Source organism: Notothenia rossii (genome assembly GCF_949606895.1).
Source record: "Notothenia rossii genome assembly, chromosome: 5".
NCBI classification, from domain to species: Eukaryota; Metazoa; Chordata; class Actinopteri; order Perciformes; family Nototheniidae; genus Notothenia; species Notothenia rossii.
The window spans coordinates 60,668,159-60,689,835 of record NC_136903.1 but is presented as its reverse complement, the minus strand read 5'-3'; the positions used below and the strand labels follow the sequence as shown (position 1 = coordinate 60,689,835).

The following is a 21,677-nucleotide window of genomic DNA, read 5'->3' as shown; positions in this document are numbered from 1 at the left end:
GTAGTGCATATATATGAATTATACTGTCAACCCTACAGAGAAGTATCACCAACTTTACCAATTATTTATGTTTTTTTGCATCCTAGTTTTGGTTTTATGAAACATTAGTTTTTCCAGTTGCTCCCAAAAACAGAAAGAGGTAGAGATTAGCTGATGGAAGAATTTGAACACTTAGTAGCTAAAGTTACTTTTTTTTTTCAAGTGAAACCGTTTTTGGCTTTTTGTGCAAAATCTAGCTACATTTTACAGTTTATTTAAAAGTTTACGAGTGAATTTGAATATACTGAATTTGAAACCTGTTTGATTTTTTCACATATACTTGTGTGTCGTATTTGTGTATTAGATGAGCAAGTGGCTCTAAAGCAGCAGCAGAGTTCAGCTCCTGGCAGACTTCAGGTACGGCATGAAAATATTTTTATCTTTTGAGTTAAACTTTATTATTGGTTGTTTTTCGTTATTGTGGAAAAAGTGAATAAGCTAATATGTTTCATCCATTTAATTATTCAGACAAAATGAAGTACAAAGTACAAGTTATTTTCATGGCCTGGCTCTTGGCCATAACAAAGAACGTGGAAAGGACACGATATAAGGAAAGATATTTATTAAAACAAACTCAACTTAACAAAAGAGCTGCCACTAGAGATGGCAGTTTGACACTGAAGCTTCGAACGGAGCTTCAACCCTGGACTTCCTATTCCATAGAAGCAGTGCTTCGAAGCTTGCTTCAAATCACGTGACATGTGACGTCCGAACCAGCAAATGTTTCATTTCCTGAATGAATCAACTCACTGGTTCGCCGTCCAATCAGGTGATTCAATGCACTGCCTCGTCTCGATTCTGACAGGTGACAGATTGAAACAGTTTCAAATTTGAGCGCTTCAACACTTTATAACCGCTCTAAACAATGCGCAATGTGTGGGTTGTTGTCGGAGTTTGCATTGTTGCTGTTGAGTTGTTGTTGGCATTGTATTTTACTTGGATCATTATAGCAAGCCAGGAAGATAAATAGGTCGTTCTGGCTCGTGAAACACTTCGAAATGTGGAGAAGTTGTGAACAAAAAGACAATGAGTAATATAAAAACACTTCAATGGTCTAAAGAATTGATAGCCCAGTGGACAGAGCCGGCGGCTAGGATGCGGCGATATCCTCCGCGCAGCTGGTTCAAAGCTCGGAATAGTTCAACTTTTAATCATTGCTTTTCAACTTTAATACTTTAATAACTGATAAAAGGCCCTCTCCGCCCCAAAAAATGTCAAGCACTCTCTAGTCTCTTCTCAATAACCCAATACACACTATTATCAATCTTTAATTGCAAATAGAACATGATATTCAGTCTTTGTGTGTGTGTGTGTGTGTGTGTGTGTGTGTGTGTGTGTGTGTGTGTGTGTGTGTGTGTGTGTGTGTGTGTGTGTGTGTGTGTGTGTGTGTGTGTGTGTGTGTGTGTGTGTGTGTGTGTGTGTGTGTGTGTGTGTGTGTGTGTGTGTGTGTGTGTGCAGTGTTTCCCCTATATACAAATAGTGGCGGCGCAGCGCCGCTGCTGAAATATGAGCGCCGCTGCTAGGGGGCGCCAGCCGGGTACCAAAAAAAATTAAAATTAAAAAAAATTATTTTTTTTACTTTTTTTTTTTCTTAAAATAATAATAAGTGGCGACTCTTTTTCATTTTTGATTGTTTGTTATGTGAATTTGTAGTATTTGTGTTACTGTATGTTCAATAAAGGTGTATTTTTGCTAAATCTTGAGACATTGCCACTGTACAGATGGAGCGATTCATTTCGGACAGTTTGAAACGCGAGGGCCGTGATTGGTACGTGACCTGCCCTCGCTCAAGGGAAAACCTCCAGCTTGACTTGAGACCGCCCCCGTGATAGATAAATGTAATTATAATGAAGCCAGCTGCAATGGATCATTGATCCACCAGGAGGTGCAGTGGGGTTCCACACTGGAGCTCATGTGAAATAAAGTCAGATACAGTACGCTGGATGTACAGCGGAACTTTGTTAAGATCCATATGTCACGGATATCATACTCTGTGCTAAATAAGAGACATGTAATCATTTACAAAACATCAACATGTTGTTATTTAACAAAATAATTTTGTTATTCGAAAAAAACGAACGGGAGGAAATGCAGCCCGGCTCTCGATTTTTAATCCTAATTTAATCATCATCTTCACCACAATCATTTATGTTTATGTTCGCCGAATTGACATGAAATCACTGTCACATATGAATATACTGTATTCAACTTCATTAAAACATTATTAACGTGCCTAAACTCAGTAATTCACCAAAAATATGTATATTTTAATGGAGTTTCGTCGGTCGATCAGGATCCCAAAGTGTAGCGGATGAAGGGTGTTATTTTCCCCATAAGGAACAAGTCGCTGCAAATTATCCCGCTTATTACATGGCCACATTCTCAACAAAGTAACGACATGACTCCCAATATTAATTGAAATGCTTTTATGGATTTAGAAAATTTTTTTATTGATTTAAAAAATAGTTGTATGTATTGATTTAAATTCACATGCATCCGCTAAGAAAAATAGTCCGTTGTTACAGTTTTTTAAACAGTCTGAATGAAACGGCAGCTCTCAGCTGTGTATTTACACAACTAATGGCCCATCAACCACAGCTCTCTCCCCCCCCTCCCCCCCTGATCTTTCTTCTCCAGCAGCTAAATTAACAGTAGGTTACTCTGAGTGACCATAGACCAGGGGTATTCAACTAGATTAGGAAGGGGGCCACAATTGTAAAATGTCTTGAAGGCGAGGGCCACAAGACTGAAAATGAAAATGAACAAATGCCATTGTAATTGTACAACCAACCATGCAATAATAAATAATAATAATAATTATTATTGATATTGTTATTATTATTGTAGTAGTAGTAAAATAGGCAACCAAAATAGTAATGTAGGCTACTGTGGCAGATTTGTGGTCTGCTGCGGAATATAAGGAGGGAGAGCGAGACGCAGTCGGGTAAACGGATATTTATTTCACACAAGGTTCCCGAGGTGGCTAAAACAGAACAATCCCTCAACGGGCAAATGATAACTGGCAGGGGTCTGGATTCTCGTCCTGGCGTAACGTTCGTCTTTCCGTCTGTCCGCCAGTCTCCTACTGAGAGAACAAAAACACACGTGGTTAAATACCACCGCATTCCTATCATTCTAATCCACTTGACAGCTACGTCAATCCCAGGCAATTAGCCGCTCCGCCCCCTGCTTTACAACCTGCCGCTAAACCACGCCCGCCCCCCCATACCACAGCTACTTTATTCTAATGAATCCATATAGATTTGTGTATTATAACACCAAAATGCTGGGTGGCAACAAATACCAGAAAACAATGCTAGGCCTAGGATAGCAAATGCGATCAGTAAGAGGCAGAGGAGGCCTAGAAGTCCGAGATTAACAAAGATGCAAGCATAGGCAGCGTCCCATCATTACAAAATAAATGAAAATAGAAGCTACCTGACAAATCAGTGTGAGAAGTTGCATTTCCGAGCCATAGCCAGTTTGCTGAATTCAGGTCGGTGCGAGGTCAGAGCAAGCTGCATGCACTGGTTGAGATGTTCATCCGTGAGTCGATTGCGATGTTGATTCTTTATCAAGTTCATTGTCGAAAATCCGGACTCGCATATGTAAGTAGATCCAAACATGGTTAACAGGTAGATAGCCAGTCTCCGGCAGTGATGAAACTGATGAGTAGAATGAGCCCAAAACTCGCACAGTCCCTCTTCTCCGAATTTTGCTTTCAGCACATCAGAGCTCTGAATTTGCACCAACTCCAGCTGGAATGCAGCCTCGTCAATACCGGGCATCACGGCTTTCGCCTCGGCTGGACAGGACCCGGAAACATCGACCGCAAATGGATTGCGCACAAATAAAAGAACCTGTTTTGGAATCTTGAAGTCGTTGAAGTACCTCACAAACAGCGAGAGCTGTGCCGTATCTGTTGCATCGGTCGATTCATCGACAGCGAGTGACATGTACTCTGTCGATTTGAGATCGGCAATTAATGCTGAAAAACAGTCCTCAAACAGTACCTCTACTCTTCGACTTCCCGATGTGTCAGAGAGCGGTACTTGCTTCAAACGGTTCATTATATATTCCTTGTTTTTATCTCCTGCAAAAAGTTCATCCACCATCTCAAGAGTACACTCCTTCACAACTTCAGCGTCAGTGAATGGCTTTCTCTTTTTGGCTAAAGCGAACATCACTCGTAGGGAAGCAGCAGTGGCCTTTTCCTGGGCTGTAGAAGCAGTTGTAAGAATAGTGGTTGATGCAGTGTAAGAAGATTTAAGTATTTCTATTTTACCACGTCTAGCTGTGCTACCAGGCGGGTAAGCAGCATTGAAGTTAGCAGCATGCTTGGTCTCATAGTGGCGCCTCACATTAGCAACCTTGCAGACTGAAACAGTTATTTGACATATTAAACATAAAGGTCTAGGATTGGCGTGCGATGGTAAAATAAATACAAAATCATCAGTCCATTTGGGGTTGAAGTGTCGGTTTTCACCGTCAATTTTCCGCCGTTTCTCTCCGCTCATTTTGGATCAGTAACGAGAGTAACGAGATTGACACGATATCGCGATAATTACACGCTGATCAGTCCAATGCAAGATTGCCTTTTAAGAGCTATTGAAGGAGAAATAATTTGGACTCATTTAATTCGGATAACATAATAGCGAACATATATTTACATTTATTTAAATGATTATAAAAATAAATTCTGTAATTAGAATTTTTTTTTTATATTGGAATATGGAGTGCGTTCCAGGGGCCACGAGAAAGCTCCCCACGGGCCGCCAGTTGAATATCCCTGCCATAGACTGTATGTGACAAGCTTACAGTTAGTGACGTAACAACACCATAAAAGCTGGTGGGTTGAAAGCAATACGGGAGGTAAAAATAACTAGAATAATTGTGACTTATTTATTGTGGCTTTTATGTTTTTAGGTATACAATTTTATGTAATTCAGGCTTATAGTTCACCCTTCTCTAAAAGCCTTCAACAATGACAATATTCATTGTAATTTAATAAATCCTTCCAACACACATTGTAAAAAATAGCCTACTGTAAGTTAAGAAATCATTTCAATATGTACATCTTCTGATGTAACAACAATAACATTATAAATAGTAACATAGCTGAACATGGTATTGTACATTTAGCTTTGAGTGTTACTGACCTGAGATGTTTTTATTACATGAATTAAGGTGACTGAGGCTTTTTAACATACAGGGATGCAAACTCATCAGGTATGAAAAAGGTGACAAGGATCCGAGCCCCCGGCTCCCCCACCCCACGGAATGACAGAGGATTTTAGCAGTCAGAACAACTAAAGCAGCAGTGTTAATAATAATAGAAACGCCAAAGAGTCACATAATAGAAATATATAAAAGCATTTATTTCAAATTGTGGAGCAGTCAGTTTATAATTTTGGCAGCACTGTTGAGCATTTTGAAAATGTATTTTCAGGCCTCTGTGCAAGGCTTAAGTCTTTTTATCTTTATAGCCACATGGTGTAAAGTAACTAAGTTCATAAACTCAACAAGTACTATACTTGGGCACAATTTTGAGATACTTGTACTTTATTTAAGTATTTCAATGTTTTGCTACTTTGTTCTTCTACTCCACTACAGTTCAGAGGTACATGGTGTACTTTGACTCCACTACATGTATTTAATACCTTTAGTTACTTCACAGATCTGGATTAATTAAGTGAAATATAATCAAGTGTTAAATCAGACTTTAGTTCCACCTGGAGTAAATCCACAAGCTACCCTGCAGTATACAAAGTCATTCAAACTAGCTGCACCTTTAGCAGCTTTGAGAACACTTTCATGATCAATCATTATAAAACATATCATATCTATTATTCTGAAATGGACCAATCTGCACAATGACTACTTTTACTGTCGCTACTTTCACTATATTTTGATGATAATACTTTTCTACTTTTACTTGAGGAACATTTTGAATGCAGGACTTTTACTGTAACAGAGTATTCCTACACTATTACTTTTACTCAATTACAAGATCTGAGTACTTCTACTTTTACTCAAGTACAATATATATACTTATACCACCTCTGTTTATAGCCTATGAAAAAAACTATTAGAAATAGAAGGCTAAAGCTAACGTTAGCAGATAGTGACAATGTATGCTAGCTAGCTAGCTCAACGATTCCTTAAATAATATTGCCACAGAAAAACTTTTCAGTTCACATCACGCTCTGCCGCTCCGACAGGGAGCTCTGCTCTGAACACCTGAACAGCCCGTTCTAACAGCTGTTCACCAGCGGTCCAGTCTGTGCCACAGTGACTCCGGACGCACAGTTAATATTAACGAACGCACCCGTAGGTAATGTAGCTGCTGAAGCTGCTAGACCATCATCTCGGAGCAGCAGAGCCTTATTATACATCCATGAGCAGGGCCGACAGGCAGGAAGACTCGAGCACACAGCTCGTACTTCATTATAATATATAAAAAAAGAACACCATGCGTGTCATGATGGCACATAACAGCTCACGGCCGCAGATTACTCCGGGTCCCAGCCCCCCCATACCCCAAAAATATTTGTATTGCAGATCTACATGAATCACACAAACGACTTATTTTGGATTCAAAACGGCGAATTTCGCCGAAAGGTGACAAGTTTGCATCACTGAACATAGACAGAGCACAACTGAAACATAACATCTGAAACGATGTAACAACATAATACACTTGTGGGGATGCTTGGGATGTGAGGAGTGAGGGACACGGCTTAGAATGGGCGTGTCGCCTGGCAGGACAGGAGAGTGTGTGCACCAGTCTGCCTTGATCTATGAATTCATGTCCGTGACACTCACTGCTGCCCACAGCTGTTTTATAGAAGGAAATTCCTTCACTTCATGAAAGTGTTTTAACCACACACACCTCTACTACACACACATGACGGGTGTTATTTTCCCCATAAGGAACAAGTCGCTGCAAATTATCCCGCTTATTACACGGCCAAATTCTCAACAAAGTAACGACATGACTCCCAATATTAATTGAAATGCTTTTATGGATTTAGAAAATGTTTTTATTGATTTAAAAAATAGCTGTATGTATTGATTTAAAAAATAGTTGTATGTATTGATTTACTGTATTACTTGTATTGAAAAATAGTCCGTTGTTACAGTTTTTTAAACAGTCTGAATGAAACGGCAGCTCTCACCTGTGTATTTACACAACTAATGGCCCATCAACCACAGCTCTCTCCCCCCCCTCCCCCCCTGATCTTTCTTCTCCAGCAGTTAAATTAACGGTAGGTTACTCTGAGTGACAAGCTTACAGTTAGACAAAACACTGTCATTGCAAGTGACCCTCAGTTAGTTGACTTTTATGTTCAACTGCTAAATTCGTTACTGATAAAAAAGGGCTTCTACTGTACCTAATTACCTTAACACTAGAACCGCCAGAGGTTTTTGTATAGGCCTACCTAAACCTGTCAAATCCCGCTATTAGAATGCAATTTTTAACAACATAGGGTGCTACATACACACTTTCAGGAAAAGTCAGGGACTGGGAGACTTTAATATTTTATTGAAAAAAAGTTACATTGCACACACACAACACACATCACACAAATTGACCCGATTGGCGGTTCTAGTATTAAATAAACTCACTAATTAATGAAACCAGTTCAATACGCATTATTCTTATTCTTATCATTCTTTATGAGCGCAGAAATAGTCTTAAAATCAGATCTGTTTTTTAAATGAAATCTGACGGCAGGCAGTTAGCTCTGATCACCTATGACAAATGCGCTGCACCTAATCGCTGGCCATTCAGCCACAGACACTGTTCGAAATGGGGGGGAGCTAGGAGGAGCTTGGCTCCCCCGAAGAGGGAGGGAGCTCCCCTGAAGGCTAACTTTGAGATCAATAGGGGGAGCCCAAAACAGTCGTGCATATTTGTGTCACACAGATTAGAAATGTTGAGTTTCTGTAAATAACAGTTCTTGAAATAAATAATAGTTATTGTTCATTACAGTTTCTGAATATTTGTTTTATATTTGTGAATATGTCTGGGTGTTGCCATCTGTATGTGGCGGCGCTGCATTCTTACTTACGTTGCTATGATTATGGCGGTGATGCCGGCGCGGTATTTGAAATGTTCATATTGATATTTTTTTAACTCTGGCTGTGTAATAAAAAAATATGGCAAAACGAAAACAGCCAAGCCTCACAGCTTTTGGATTCACAAGCAAAGAAGCGAAGGAGTCTAAAAATGACAACGTGAACGGAAAACAACTTTTAGTTGGCCGGCTGTAAGCGGCGTTAGGGTCGAGTTTGACAGCTCCACACCGAGGAAGAGGCCTGCCGATGCGGAGCCTGAAGAGGCTTCAACAACGGCCACATCCGCCGGCATAGTGACACCGTCTGTATTAGTAGAAGAGTGTTTTTATAGCAATTGATCGCATCCGCGCTGCTGCGCCAGTCAACAGAGCGTGCGTGTGACATATTTAGTAGCAGGATGTGCTCTGAAAAATAGGGCTCCCCGAAAGCAAATGGGTAATTCGAAAACTTACAGAGCTCCCTCTATACAAATCAAACTGTAGAAGGTGTGAAAGCACCTATTGTTTTAAATAATGTTCGGAATGTGACCTGTGAGCCCTCTGAATTACCGTGGGACAGCACATTCTAAACTAAAATGTTCAATCAATAAAGTAACATCTTATCTTATCTTAATAATATCTTCATATTAATAATAATAATAAATCATACAGTATGTGTCCGAAAGGGAGCAGGAGGAAGCAAACACAAAAATATACTGCATATTAAAGCAAACGATTGTAAAGGTTAAAGTATGAGCATAACAAATAAAGAAGTGTAATGTAAACATTTACATTATAATTATGATTATTTAATATATAAAGACTATATATTATTGAATTACAAGATTAGATATACTTTAGTTGATCTAAAATATTGATGTGTTAAAATGCTCTTCAAAACACAACTGAAAGTCCATGAAACTTGTCTTTCTGTATTTGTGAATGAAGCGCCATCTCCTGGTTAAAACCTGAAATTGAAAATCTGGCAACGCCCTCTTGGAAAATAGTGGGAGGGCTTAACATTCCTCTATACTGGTCTTTGGCAGGCCGTAGGCAGGAAGCTGTAAGCTGGAGTCCGAAATTCAGTGCTCCATCTGTATGTACTGGCAGGGCAAATTTCTGGCATAGGCTGTAAGTGATGAAAGTGGGGGATGTTGACATATCAGGCGCCCGCAGCTCACAGCCAAAGTGCGAGCGTGGTAGCGAGAGAGCGAGCAAGGGAGAGGGTGCTCTTTTTTTTTCCAAAATGGTGCAGCCCTAGTGCTAGCTGCGCTAACGGATATAAGAAGTAGATGTTTCTACAACCAGGGTGGAGGAGAGCTCTCCTGTCAGACTGAGAGGCTCAGTGAGGTAAAGGACTCACTGAGTGTTTAGATAGTTCATTTTAGTCTAAGTTATCTCAGTGGGTCTCAAACGGTTTGAACACAAATTATGTAAACACATATTTCCAAGTCACTCCTTTATAATTATTAGGATAAATAAAAACAGGTTTGAAATCATTCCAATGTATACTATAGGACAGAAAACCAAAAATATCGTTTAAAGTTGGAGGGATACAAAAATATGCATAAATAAATAAATGTTAACTAGGTGAAATAAGATATGAATGAACAACAAAAATAAAATAAGCTACATTTATTTTTTATTGGCTATGGTAGGTTATTGGTTATGTTCACATACTTATTTGATTATTAAAATGTAAACTGATCTTTTTCATATGGGCATTTTAGAGTTGTGCCCCCTAGATCAGGTCTCTTATAATTGCGTTCTCAAAGTGCACCGGATTGAAACATTTTACTGTAAAATGTTTAAAAAAAAATCTTCCCGGAGGGACATACCCCCGGACCCCCCTAGAGGATGTGACGTCCACCCCCCAATTCAAAAATGTTCATACAATACTGAATACATTTGAAGCCATTTTGACGTCTATTACCTATGTCCATAAGTTTCTGTTTTTGCAGTGTATTTGTCTTTTGTAGAGATTTTTCATTTATTCTTTACATATAAAATGTCGCCTAAAATCTCACCTAGGGCAGAAAATTGTCTAGAACCAGCCCTGGTACTAGGTCTCAAGAGCCTTTCTTGTGCTGACACATAGAAACAAATTGGCGGGGCCACACTTCGCACGCGCACACACTAAAAGATTCCACGCGCTCCGCGCTCACATTATGCTGGGCCCACGTGCCTTAGCACCGCTGCTATGACTCCATCCTAGGGGAAACACTGGTGTGTGTGTGTGTGTGTGTGTGTGAGTGTGTCTCAAATATTTTTCAAGGCAAAGATACATCAAACCCACTGCAGCCTTGCCCTTCGCCAGGAGAGGTCGCTGTAACTGAAGCTTCGAGAAATGAACCTATTTCCGACACAATTGTCCAAGTGGTTCGACGCTTCATTCAAAGCTTCATTTTGCCATCACTAGCTACCACAATGGGATTTGTTAGTCAGTAAGATCAGTGTAGGTGTGGGTGTGTGAACATGGTGTGGTGCAAGGTGTTGAATGCCAAACTAAGATGAAGGTAAACCAAAGCATAAATAAGGTAGCTGCTCTCCAAACAAATCGTCCAACAGAGAGAGCGGGCAAGACTCTGGATCGGGCCTTTCACTCCTCAGCTACCGGCGGCCAGGTGCCCTCAATCAGTGCTGATAGGGATGAAGGGAGATCGTTAAAGGGCCACACACACAACAGGGAAGAGTAAAGCAGGGGTTGTCACAGTAACATAAGTTGAACGCTAAAAACTATATATCTAAAAATGACCTTAAGAATAAAAAAGAATTGTGGACACTGTCCAGGACTGATATCCCCTATTAAATACCAAATGTCTGACTTAAAAAGACTAAAAAGAAAAACAAAGCTAAGTTATTGAAGTTTTAAGACTTTAGTAATCTTTTTTTTTTTCATATGAAACTTAATTTTGTGTGTGTTTCAGGCAGAGGACGACACAGAGAGTGTGTATTCAGTTCAAAGCTCCATCAGCCACAGAGATCAGCCTGCAGCCATCAGATCCAGCCTTAGACTCGGGGTACAACTGCAAATGCTTACGTGTACAAATAACTTTACAATATATTGAGTATTAGTGTGTTTTTCATTAAACTTTTTTTTTGTTGCTCCTGACATGTCTCTGTAGGAGGTCACCCCGATGGAGGAGGTGCTGTGTGTGGAGAGGAGGGAGGAGGAGAGGAGGCGCTGGTTGGAGGAGCTGGGCCGACAGAGGGAGGAGACGAGTGAACGCAGGAGACGAGAGAAACTGCTGCAGAGCCAGGTACAGGAGAGACGGTACAAACGCGGACAATGCATGGAATAAAATACTGCCTGTGTCTGCTCTGTGGTTCAAATCATCAACACACTTTTTTTGCGTTATTTCGTGACCCATGCTACACCCCTTCACCAAGTTTCATGGAAATGGGCCAATATATTTCCATTATCCTGCAGAGAAAAAACCAAACCAAACCGAAAACATGTCCTCGTTTGCAGAGGTAACCAGAGCCAGGTATAGAAGAGACACACTAGAAATCAGGTGCACCTGAATACAATATGATATTCTTAATTTCTTGATGAGAAAATTGGTTTTGGACTTTGTCCTGCAATTCAACAGAATATTAAATTATACAAACTACATAGTAAAAGAAAACATATTAACATGTTGCTTACAAGCAGTAGAGACACATGTGTCTTTTATCTCTTGGATAAAGACACAGCAGACACCAGGCTTTCTACATTAGAGTAAATGTTTCCCTTTGTTTCATGTTCCTTACTTTATTTGTGTCTCTCTGCAGATGGAGGATCACGAGCTCTGGGCCGCACACTTTGACTCTCTGCAGAGACGGCCTCCTGTGCAGACGGCTGCTCCTTCAGCTCCACCTGCAACCCCGTCCCTTCTCTCTGAGCAGGGGGAGTGGGACCCCTCCTCTAGCCTGTCTCTGGTCTGGGAGGCTGCCAGCAGCTGTGGAGCGGAGAGTGTTGTAGGGGCCAGCGTAGATACAACCAGCGGGTACCCGGGCAGAGCCAGGTAGGAGGGGGGGTACAGATGATATGGGCCGATTAGTGTATCAGCTATGGAAACATTTATATTTAAGGGTATATCTGATATCTGATTTTCTGAATGATGATTACCAGTTGTTAAGGGTTCCTCCTGAAAAAGTATACAGTTGTTTTTAAGTTTTTTTTAAACTTTGTTAATTGGGTTTCTTCAACAGCATACAGTTATTCTATCAGAGCATGTATCAAAAGTAGGTAAACAAATCTTCACTTTATAGAAAAATAGGTAGAGTAACAATGTAAATACTGCTTAACACCAGGGCAAACTAAATCCCACACAGACTAAAGACAAACAGACACACAGAAACAGACAAACAAAAAATAAACAAATAAAAAAACTAGTCAGCTAAAACAAAAATTTCAATAATAAACAATAAATGTCAGTACGGCAGCACCTCCTCCCCGCGACAACCCTGCCAGTGTTGGGACCTCTCCAAAATGCAAAAGTTTATTCAGGAATGATTGGGAACTTTATCCTCTTAACACATTTGAAAAAAGGGCCCCATATGTTCCCAAATGTATTTGAGGAGCCACTCAGAGAAAACCTAATCCTTTTCATGTTCAGGAAACAAACAATGTCTCTTATCCAGTGAGTAGGAAATGGAGGTACAGTATACTATCTTTCCATTTAATCAATATCAACCATCTAGCCATTAGGGTGGTAAAAGCTATCACGTCTCTCTTGGACTTAGGGAGGGGAGGGTGGAGAGGGGGAGAACCCAAACAATGCAGTAAAAGCCTTCGGTGCCACTGGGGCCCCAATTAGCCCGATTGTCGACATCTATCACAGGCTGGTGATACACTGTCATAGATCCTAGCCAAACGGGCCTTAGTATAATAAATACAGTGTAGTAGTTTACATTGAATAAGACCATGATGTCTTGCACAAATTGAAGATTTGTGTACACGTCCTAGAATCTCCTCCCACACCTCATCCGGTATTGGTTCACCCAAATCCTCCTCCCAAGCGGTTTTTATAGAGTTTAATGACTCTGGCTGCAACAGATAGATTTGGTTGTATTATTGGAAATTGAGCCTTTCAAAGTTGGAAATGGTGTCAAGAAAACATCCAAAGTGGAATCATTAGGTAGATTGGGAAACATAGGAAACGTGCTATGAGAAAAGCTACGAACCTGCAAGTATCTGAACAAATGTTGTTTGGGAAGAGAACTTGTCTGCAAGTTGCTGAAAGGACGCAAAGACCATATCAATATACAAATCCTTGAAAGTATTGATACCAAGATTGGACCATCTTAAGAAAACACTATCTGCCAGGGAAGGAGGAAAGACATGATTTGCAGCCAATGGGGCAGAAGCAAAAAGTGATTGTAAACCAAAATAATGCTTAAACTGGACCCAAATACTGAGGGAGGTTTTAACAATCACATTCTTAGTATACGGAGAAGTGGAAGAATGAATAGGAGAGTGTACTAGAGCCTTCAAAGAAACAGGTTTGGTAGAGTTTGCCTCTATAACCATCCACGTCAAAGGAGGATCGAGGGCCTCATATTGAAGCCAATATTTAAGAATCCTAATATTGGCAGCCCAATAATAAAACCTGATGTTTGGTAAAGACAACTCTCCAAGTGAGCAAGGCCTCTGCAGATATTGTTTGCGCATCCTAGGAACCTTCTTATTCCAGACAAACTCCAAAACCAAGCTATCCACTTTATGAAAGAAGGTCTGAGGGAGAAAAAGTGGTATGTATTGGAATAAGTATTAGAGCCGGGGAAGAATATTCATTTTAACGGAATTGTCTCTTGCAACTAAAGATAAATTGAGTACCGACCAGCGTTCCCAATCCTCTCGTATTCTGGTCAACAAGGGAGCCTTGTAAAGATCCTCAAGCACATGTGTAATGTTGATAACCAGGTACGTAAAGATATGTTGGGCCACTCTAAGGGAAAGTTGTGCAAAGGATCATTCTTAGCAGCTGTATTAATAGGAAATATCTCACTTTTGTTCAAATTCAATTTGTACCCAGACATTTGACCAAATTATTGAAGAGTGGTAAGGGCAACAGGGACAGAAACGGGCAGGTTGGAAACATACAACAGTAGGTAATCGGCATAAAGGGAAACCCTCAACTCTATACCACTTCTAAGTATACCTGTAATATGGGGGTTGGATGGAAGTGCTATCGAAAGGGGCTCAATAGCGATCGCAGAAAACAATGGACTCAAAGGACAACCCTGTCTAGTAGAGCGATAAAGACGAAAGTATTCGGATTGAAGATTATTTGTCCTGACAGAGGCTCGTGGAGAGGAGTACAACAGCTTAACCCAAGAAATAAGATTTTTCCCGAAGCCAAACTTCTCTAAAGTATATAAAAGGTATATTTGTATACCACTCCAGTCTATCAAACACCTTCTCCGCATCTAAAGATATTAAAGCCTCCTGAGAATTAGAGGTGGAGACATTATAGATTGTATTGAACAGACGTCTTAGGTTCGAAAAGCTGTGTCTGTTACGAATAAACCCTGTCTGGTCTGGAAAGATTATAGATGGGAGAATGGATTCCAGGCGTAACATCAATAGCTTCGATAACAAATTAAAGTCAACATTCAGCAAACTTATTGGGCGGTAGGAAGAGTAAGCTACAGGATCCTTGCCTTTTTTCAAGGGGAGAGAGATAGAGGCTTGAGTAGAGTCTGAGGGAGGCAACCAGAGAGAAATGATTCGTTAAACATGTCCAATAATAAGGGGGCTAACTTATGCCAAAATGTTTTATAGAACTTGGAAAGATAACCATCTGGTCCTGGACCTTTTCCACCTTGAAGAGAAAACACAGCTACTTTGAGTTCTGCAATAGTAATTGGCTTTTCTAGTTCTTTTGCAACAGACTGTTCAATAGGGAGAATGACCAACTCATCAAAAAAAGCATCAAAATTGGGAGAAGTAGGACCATGATCTGACGAGTACAGGGACATATACAATTCCTTAAATTCCTTATTTATTTCCAGAGGTTCAGTAGTTACACCTGAATCTGTTTGGATTTGATGAGATGATGATGCCTGGCGTAACTGGTAACTGGTCACCATGTTCGTAATACCTGGATCTCGTTTGGAGCAGAAGTTCAGTAGTATGATCTGTCATAAGGACATCAAACTGTGCCTGAACGGATATACCTCTGGGGATCGGGACGTAGCATACATATTATCCAGTTGAGATATGCGTTGTGTCAGATAAATCCGTTTTTGTTTTCTCATTTTGTTCTCATATCCTGCAAACAAGATAATCTCCCCCCTAATATATGCCTTTAATGCCTCCCACAACACCGAGGCTGAAACATCAGGTGTTTTGTTTAGACTCAAAAAATATATCTATTTGCTGTGAAACAAATCCAACAAAATCTTCAATTGAGAGTAAGTGTGTATTAAAGGCCCAGTGAAGTGCATGTTTTTGCACCAAAATGAAATGGCAGTTTCATTCCTTACATATCATTGTGCCTGTTCATGGCTAAAATAATTTTTAATAATTCATAATTAATGAATTAATGAATTATTAATTTTGCCGTCTGAGCCTAACGGAAGTTGCAGACGATAGTGGCTGTGACGTCACAAGATGTACCCAGTTGCGATTGTAAACATGGCGGAGACTCTGGAAAGTGATACTAGTGTGAGAGAAATGATTGATTTGGACAGCTTGTCGGACAGGATAGATGAGGAAAGTGATCAATCTGGTGCACTTTGAGGGCAACATTAAGAGATGTATGGATACAGCTCTCAACACTCATATGAAACATATATTTCAATAATCAAAAAACATTGGAATGATTTCTTAACCTATTTTATACAACTAATATTACATAGATGGAAATATTTGTTTACATAGATGACCAAACCCACTGAGATAACTTAGGCTACAGTTTACCTCCCTGAGCTGACGTTATCTCTCTCAGTCCCACAGGAGAGCACTCTCCCTCTCCTTATTGTTGAAACAGCTAATCTCCGTTAGCTCCGAGCTAGCACCAGATGCTAACAACAACCCTGTAACTCTCTCAGTCTCTCTTTCTCTCTCTCTCGAATCGACCAGTGGCCTTTATTTATCATGATCAATCAAATAATCTACGAAACAATGACACCAGCCAGGCTCACCTTCATCTTTTGGGAACAGAAACATCGCCACTTCGGCAGACTTGACATTACTACAGCCAGCGGCAATGCATCGTTTCCCCTGTGTTTTTCATCCCTCTTTCTTCACTGTCGCCTCCATTGTCAGGTTTTCTCGATTGGCAATCACTTCCAGTCGACTCCGACACACTTTCCAGGAAAATACTAGCTCAAAAACGTTGAGAAATTCGACTTTGAAAAAGAGAAAAAACGAACGGTGGTGAATGTAAACAGTGCAGCGGCGTCCATCTCGTGACGTCACGCAGTAGATCGCAAGCCACGCCCACGAAGGCGAAGGTCGACTGCAGATTTCCCCGGAAAATTCAAAACTCGTCAAATTTGTTGCTATTCCAACATTTTTTGATATGGGTTCCAATGGACAATTTTGGTCATTACTATACGTATTAGCATAACAGATCATGCACAGGTGCACACTTCACTGGGCCTTTAAGATGCCATGGCCACGTGTAGTAGTACGGTTTTAAAAATGTATATTCACAGATATCGGAGGGTGATCAGATATGACAATGACATCATATTTATATGCAGACACAGAAGGGAGTAATCTGTTATCAACCAGGAAAAAAATCAAAGCGGGAAAAAAAAAATGTTCCCTTTTTATAAGGGTTAAAAAAGCGCCAGGCGTCGGAAACGGCGAACTCTTTCATCAAAGACTGAATTACTCTGGCCGACCTCGAAGGCATATAGACCTTGGCGGAAGAGCAATCCAAGCGGGGATTAAGCCAGCAGTTAAAGTCTCCTCCTAATATTAAGAAGTGTGAAGACATATCAGGAATCCTTAAGAAAAGATGTTTAAAAAAGGCATCATCATCACAATTGGGAGCATAAACATTAACGAAAGCCACGCGGGTGTTATGAATCTGGCCAGTAACTATGACGAATCTGCCATTAGAATCAGAGATGACTGTTGAGTGAACAAAGGGAACAGATTTATGTAACATAATTACTGCACCCCTTGCTTTGCCCCCAGATGAAGAATGGTAAATCTGACCTCCCCATCCCCTCTTTAATTTCTAATGATCAATAACCTTAAGATGAGTTTCTTGTAGAAAGGTTACTTGGGCACCCAAGTGGTGGAGATGGTGTAAAACCTTGCTAAGTAAATCTAATGTCGCCCCCATCAGACAGTACTGTTAAATTAGGCTGGCTCATGACAATTGGCATTCTGTAGCAGCACTGCAAATATAAGTACAAATAAAGATATAATATCTGACTGGTGAAAAAACAAACAAAAAAACACATAAATGTACACATACATACCCCTTCCCAAATGCATTTGAAGAGCCATTCAGGAAAAAAAATGATTTCCTATTTCTGCACAATTTTAACTTCATAAACATACTTTGGCATTAAGCAAAACCTGGAAACTTTGTAACCTATTTCTTCATTCGTCTTACTGTATGTGACTCAACACAACTTTTTGCCAAAGTTTAAACTTTTATTTAATTTGGGTACTTTTTAAGTCTGGACTTGACTTTGGGTTTCATAGCCAACGCTTTAGATTTACTATTGGCTAAATGTAAGATTAATTTGTCCCCTCGTGGTTTTTCAGGCTTTGAATGAATGTTCCCATTCACGACACAAGCCTTAAATCTCTAAATGGCTCAGTTGTTCTCGCAACAAGTCTCATCATACAACGACTGTATTTGAGTTTCTAAACAAATTGCAGATTTATATCCAGGTATATAAATGAGTCAATATTCTCTCCTATTTTGTCCAGCCATCTGAGGACCATGACCGCTCTGCTGGATCCCACCCAGATAGAAGAGAGAGAGAAGAGGAGGCTCAAACAGCTGGATCAGCAGGTAGGAGGAAGAGGAGGAGGAGGAGGAGGAGGAGGAGGAGGAGGAGGAGGAGGAGGAGGAAGAAGAAGAGGAAGAAGAGGAGGAGGAGGAGGAGGAAGAGGAGACAGGATGGAGTACAGCAAGGTCTTTTTTTGTTGGCTTTGTGAACAGTGTCCCATGTCTCCTCCCACAGCGAGCGATTGAGGCCCAGGTGGAGGAGCGACGGCGGCAGAAGGAACAAGAGGAGGCGAGGAGAAGAGAGGAAGAGAAAGAGGACGAGAGGAGGGTGGCGCTAGAGAGGGAGATGCTGGAGAGACAGTACGAGATCGACACACAGAGGGAGAAGCAGAAGGTTGGGACACAAACAATGCACACATTTTCTCCACACTGTATTATTTCTATGTTGTAATTATAATTATAGTGTGTTTGTGCGTGTGCGTGTGTGTGTGTGTGTGTGTGTGTGTGTGTGTGTGTGTGTGTGTGTGTGTGTGTGTGTGTGTGTGTGCATGTGCATGTGCGTGTGTGTGTGTGTGTGTGTGTGTGTGTGTGTGTGTGCGTGTGCGTGTGTGTGTGTGTGTGTGTGTGTGTGTGTAGTCGACAAACCTGGCAGAGCAGCTAGAGAAAGATGACGATGACAAGAAGAGCCAGCAAGACATGCAGGAGCCCAGTGGTGAGTAGAGCTTGTGCAATATTAAAAAGTGTTTTGCACTTTGAGAGACTGATTTCACACCTGACCTGTTTGGTACACGGATCATTTACTTTAAAAAGTACCGGTACATTATGAAAGCGATAATATGCAGCAGTTATTAATGAAAACAGGCTCCTGATGCGAAGCAGCACTGATGGAGGTTTCTGTCACTGTCAAAGTCTGTAAAAACCAGGGTGCGCTGTCTGGATCTAGTATTATGTGGAGCTTAGCCCAGCCCGACAATTGTACATTAGAATAAATTAAATTAAAAAAAATATATATATATATCTACACTGAACAAAAATATAAATGCGACACTTTTGTTTTTGCTCCCATTTTTCATGAGATGAACTCAAAGATCTAAAACATTTTCTATATACACAAAATAACCATTTCTCTCAAATATTGTTCACAAATCTGAAAAAATCTGTGATAGTGAGCACTTCTCCTTTGCCGAGATCATCCATCCCACCTCACAGGTGTGGCATATCAAGATGCTGATTAGACAGCATGATTATTGCACAGGTGTGCCTTAAGCTGGCCACAATAAAAGGCCACTCTGAAACGTGCAGTTTTGCTTTATTGGGGGCGTCTGGGGGGGTCCGAAAACCCTAGGGTTAAACCCTAACCCTAACATGTCACCCATCTCCTTCGCATAGAGTTGATCAGGTTGTTGATTGTGGCCTGTGGAATGTTGGTCCACTCCTCTTCAATGGCTGTGCGAAGTTGATGGATATTGGCAGGAACTGGAACACGCTGTCGTATACGCCGATCCAGAGCATCCCAAACATGCTCATTGGGTGACATCATGTCACCCATTGAGCATGAGCAAATGCAAAAGCAGAGAGTGGTTAATTCTTTGAAAAACCACTAAAGTGATAAATTGCGATCTTAACAACCTCATGATAACCTCATATTTTTTTAATTTAGGATTATACCTGTAGTCTAGAAAAAGGTAAATGTGTGCATTTTATTATAAAGTTGTGTATATTTACAGACTGTTGCAAAAACTAAGTAGCTTATAAACATCAGGTTTAAAACTAAAAGAGCTTTACAAAAAAGTTTTTTAAAACACAATTTATGAAAGATGTTTGGAGTTTTATTTGAGTTATTCATTTACATTTTTTGCCAAAGAGATGCTGATTTGAAACCGTTGTTAGGCCTACATATTACGGTATTTCCTGTTTCTGCCGGAGAGAGGGGAGTTTGTCCCAAAGCTTGCCTCATGTGTCACTCCACGGAGTTCACTCCGTCACGGAGGGGGAGTGTGTAGGGGTAGGGTGTAAGGCAGGGCTATTCAACTACACATTCAGTTGGGCCAGATTTTATAACTACAAAATTCAGCTGGGCCAGACATTCAGCGGCCTGTAAAAAGCGTGTAGTGACACATTTTAAACCAACACATATTACTGCGATGAAAAACATGCAATTTTTATTCATTGTTCATCTAACAAAGGTAGGTCAAAAAGTGCATAAAAACACAACAAATTAGCATTAATTTAACAGAATCTGAAAAAAAAGTGCACAGTTGTAGCATTACATTTGTTTGCTTTAGAAGTCAAATATTCAGGTTATTTTTTCTGAATCAGGCACATCACAAAGTGCATTTACTGAATACAATAATAGCAGTCTTAATAAATGCGCTCACATACAAAAAAAACAGCTAAAGAGCTCCAATGCAACACAAAGAGGTAGTACTGTAGCAATATTTTTTCACCTTTCAAGTAATAACAAAAAAATCATACGTTTTGGTCACATTTGTCCCAGACACATTACAAAGTGCATTTAAATGAATACAGAAAGAACTGTCAAACCTTCAGTGCACAAACCCATAACAAGGGATACGGGTAACTATATGAATGAATACTACACTACACGTCTACTATAGTAAACTAGGTGGTTACTATCACCTCATTTGTGATTTGTCATCGCTGACTTTCTCAATGGGAGAAGGGACATTTTTAGTTTTGAACAAGAGCAGTGATTTGTGGCTCATAGGATGTCAATGCAATCCTAAGACATTGGTGAAGAGTGCTGTCAGTCAGGGAGCAGCGAGTGCTACTTTTGATTGAGTTCATGTGTGAAAAGCTTGATTCACATGTGTATGTTGATCCAAACATACTGAGCACACAGATCGCTACTTTCTGAACGTTAGGGAACTGCTGTTTTTTGACATCACTCCAAAACTTCGCTGGCCCGTTAGTGCGCTGCATGTCAATAAGTTCCAGTGTATATTTCCCCTTGTCGATGCAGGGGACCACTTCCTTTACTCTGGTTGATACGTCCCCCTCTATTGCAACAGTGAAGGGGTCTCTGGCAAAGCCCATCATCACGTCTGTGGGCAGAGCAAGTCCATCCAATCGACCGGCAAAGTTCTCTTTCAACCTCGCAATGAAATCTGTCATCACATCCGTGATTTGTGCCGGAGATGTGATGTGTTTGGGGAGCATCGGAAAATGCAGCATCCGACCCGTGCTCAAGTCGGTAGCGAAAAGGTCCAGCTTGACTTGGATCTGCTCCACAAGATCAATTACCGTTTTGTCTCTGTTTACGCTTCAGAGTTGAGAGGGACATGTTTTAGAGTTGCTATCATAGGACCACCGTTACTAGCACCACTAGATGCACTTTCAAAAAACGTGCTGCGTTGTGGTTTGGTGGTTTCTATGCAACGCGGAGTGTTGCGTTCATGGTCTGTACTAGTGTAGGAATTTGGCTACGGGAGGCTGGGCCACTCGGGAGTTGGTTCTGGGCCGCATCCGGCCCGCGGGCCGCCAGTTGAATAGGCCTGGTGTAAGGTGTGGTTTGGGATTGGGCCATACACACGCACTTTTTTTGGCCCCCCCACTTCTAAAATGAATCCGGCGCGCCTGAGGCAAAGCTCTCTGTCTACCGCGCCATTTTCGTTCCTACCCTCACCTATGGTCATGAAGGATGGGT

At 40.7% G+C, this 21,677-nt stretch overlaps 1 protein-coding gene across 5 annotated transcripts in view; it reads left to right on the top strand.

Annotated features, from left to right (window-relative positions):
• Nucleotides 1-21,677, top strand: part of ccdc66 (coiled-coil domain containing 66) — a 70,803-nt gene that overhangs the window by 10,566 nt on the left and 38,560 nt on the right. For all 5 annotated transcript variants that reach the window (XM_079680425.1, XM_079680423.1, XM_079680424.1 and 2 more), the window contains exons 8-14: nt 344-396; nt 11,027-11,119; nt 11,225-11,359; nt 11,874-12,106; nt 17,989-18,073; nt 18,246-18,404; nt 18,647-18,722. In XM_079680425.1, the coding sequence (XP_079536551.1) occupies nt 344-396; nt 11,027-11,119; nt 11,225-11,359; nt 11,874-12,106; nt 17,989-18,073; nt 18,246-18,404; nt 18,647-18,722 (834 nt within the window). The remainder of the gene's footprint in view (nt 1-343; nt 397-11,026; nt 11,120-11,224; nt 11,360-11,873; nt 12,107-17,988; nt 18,074-18,245; nt 18,405-18,646; nt 18,723-21,677) is intronic.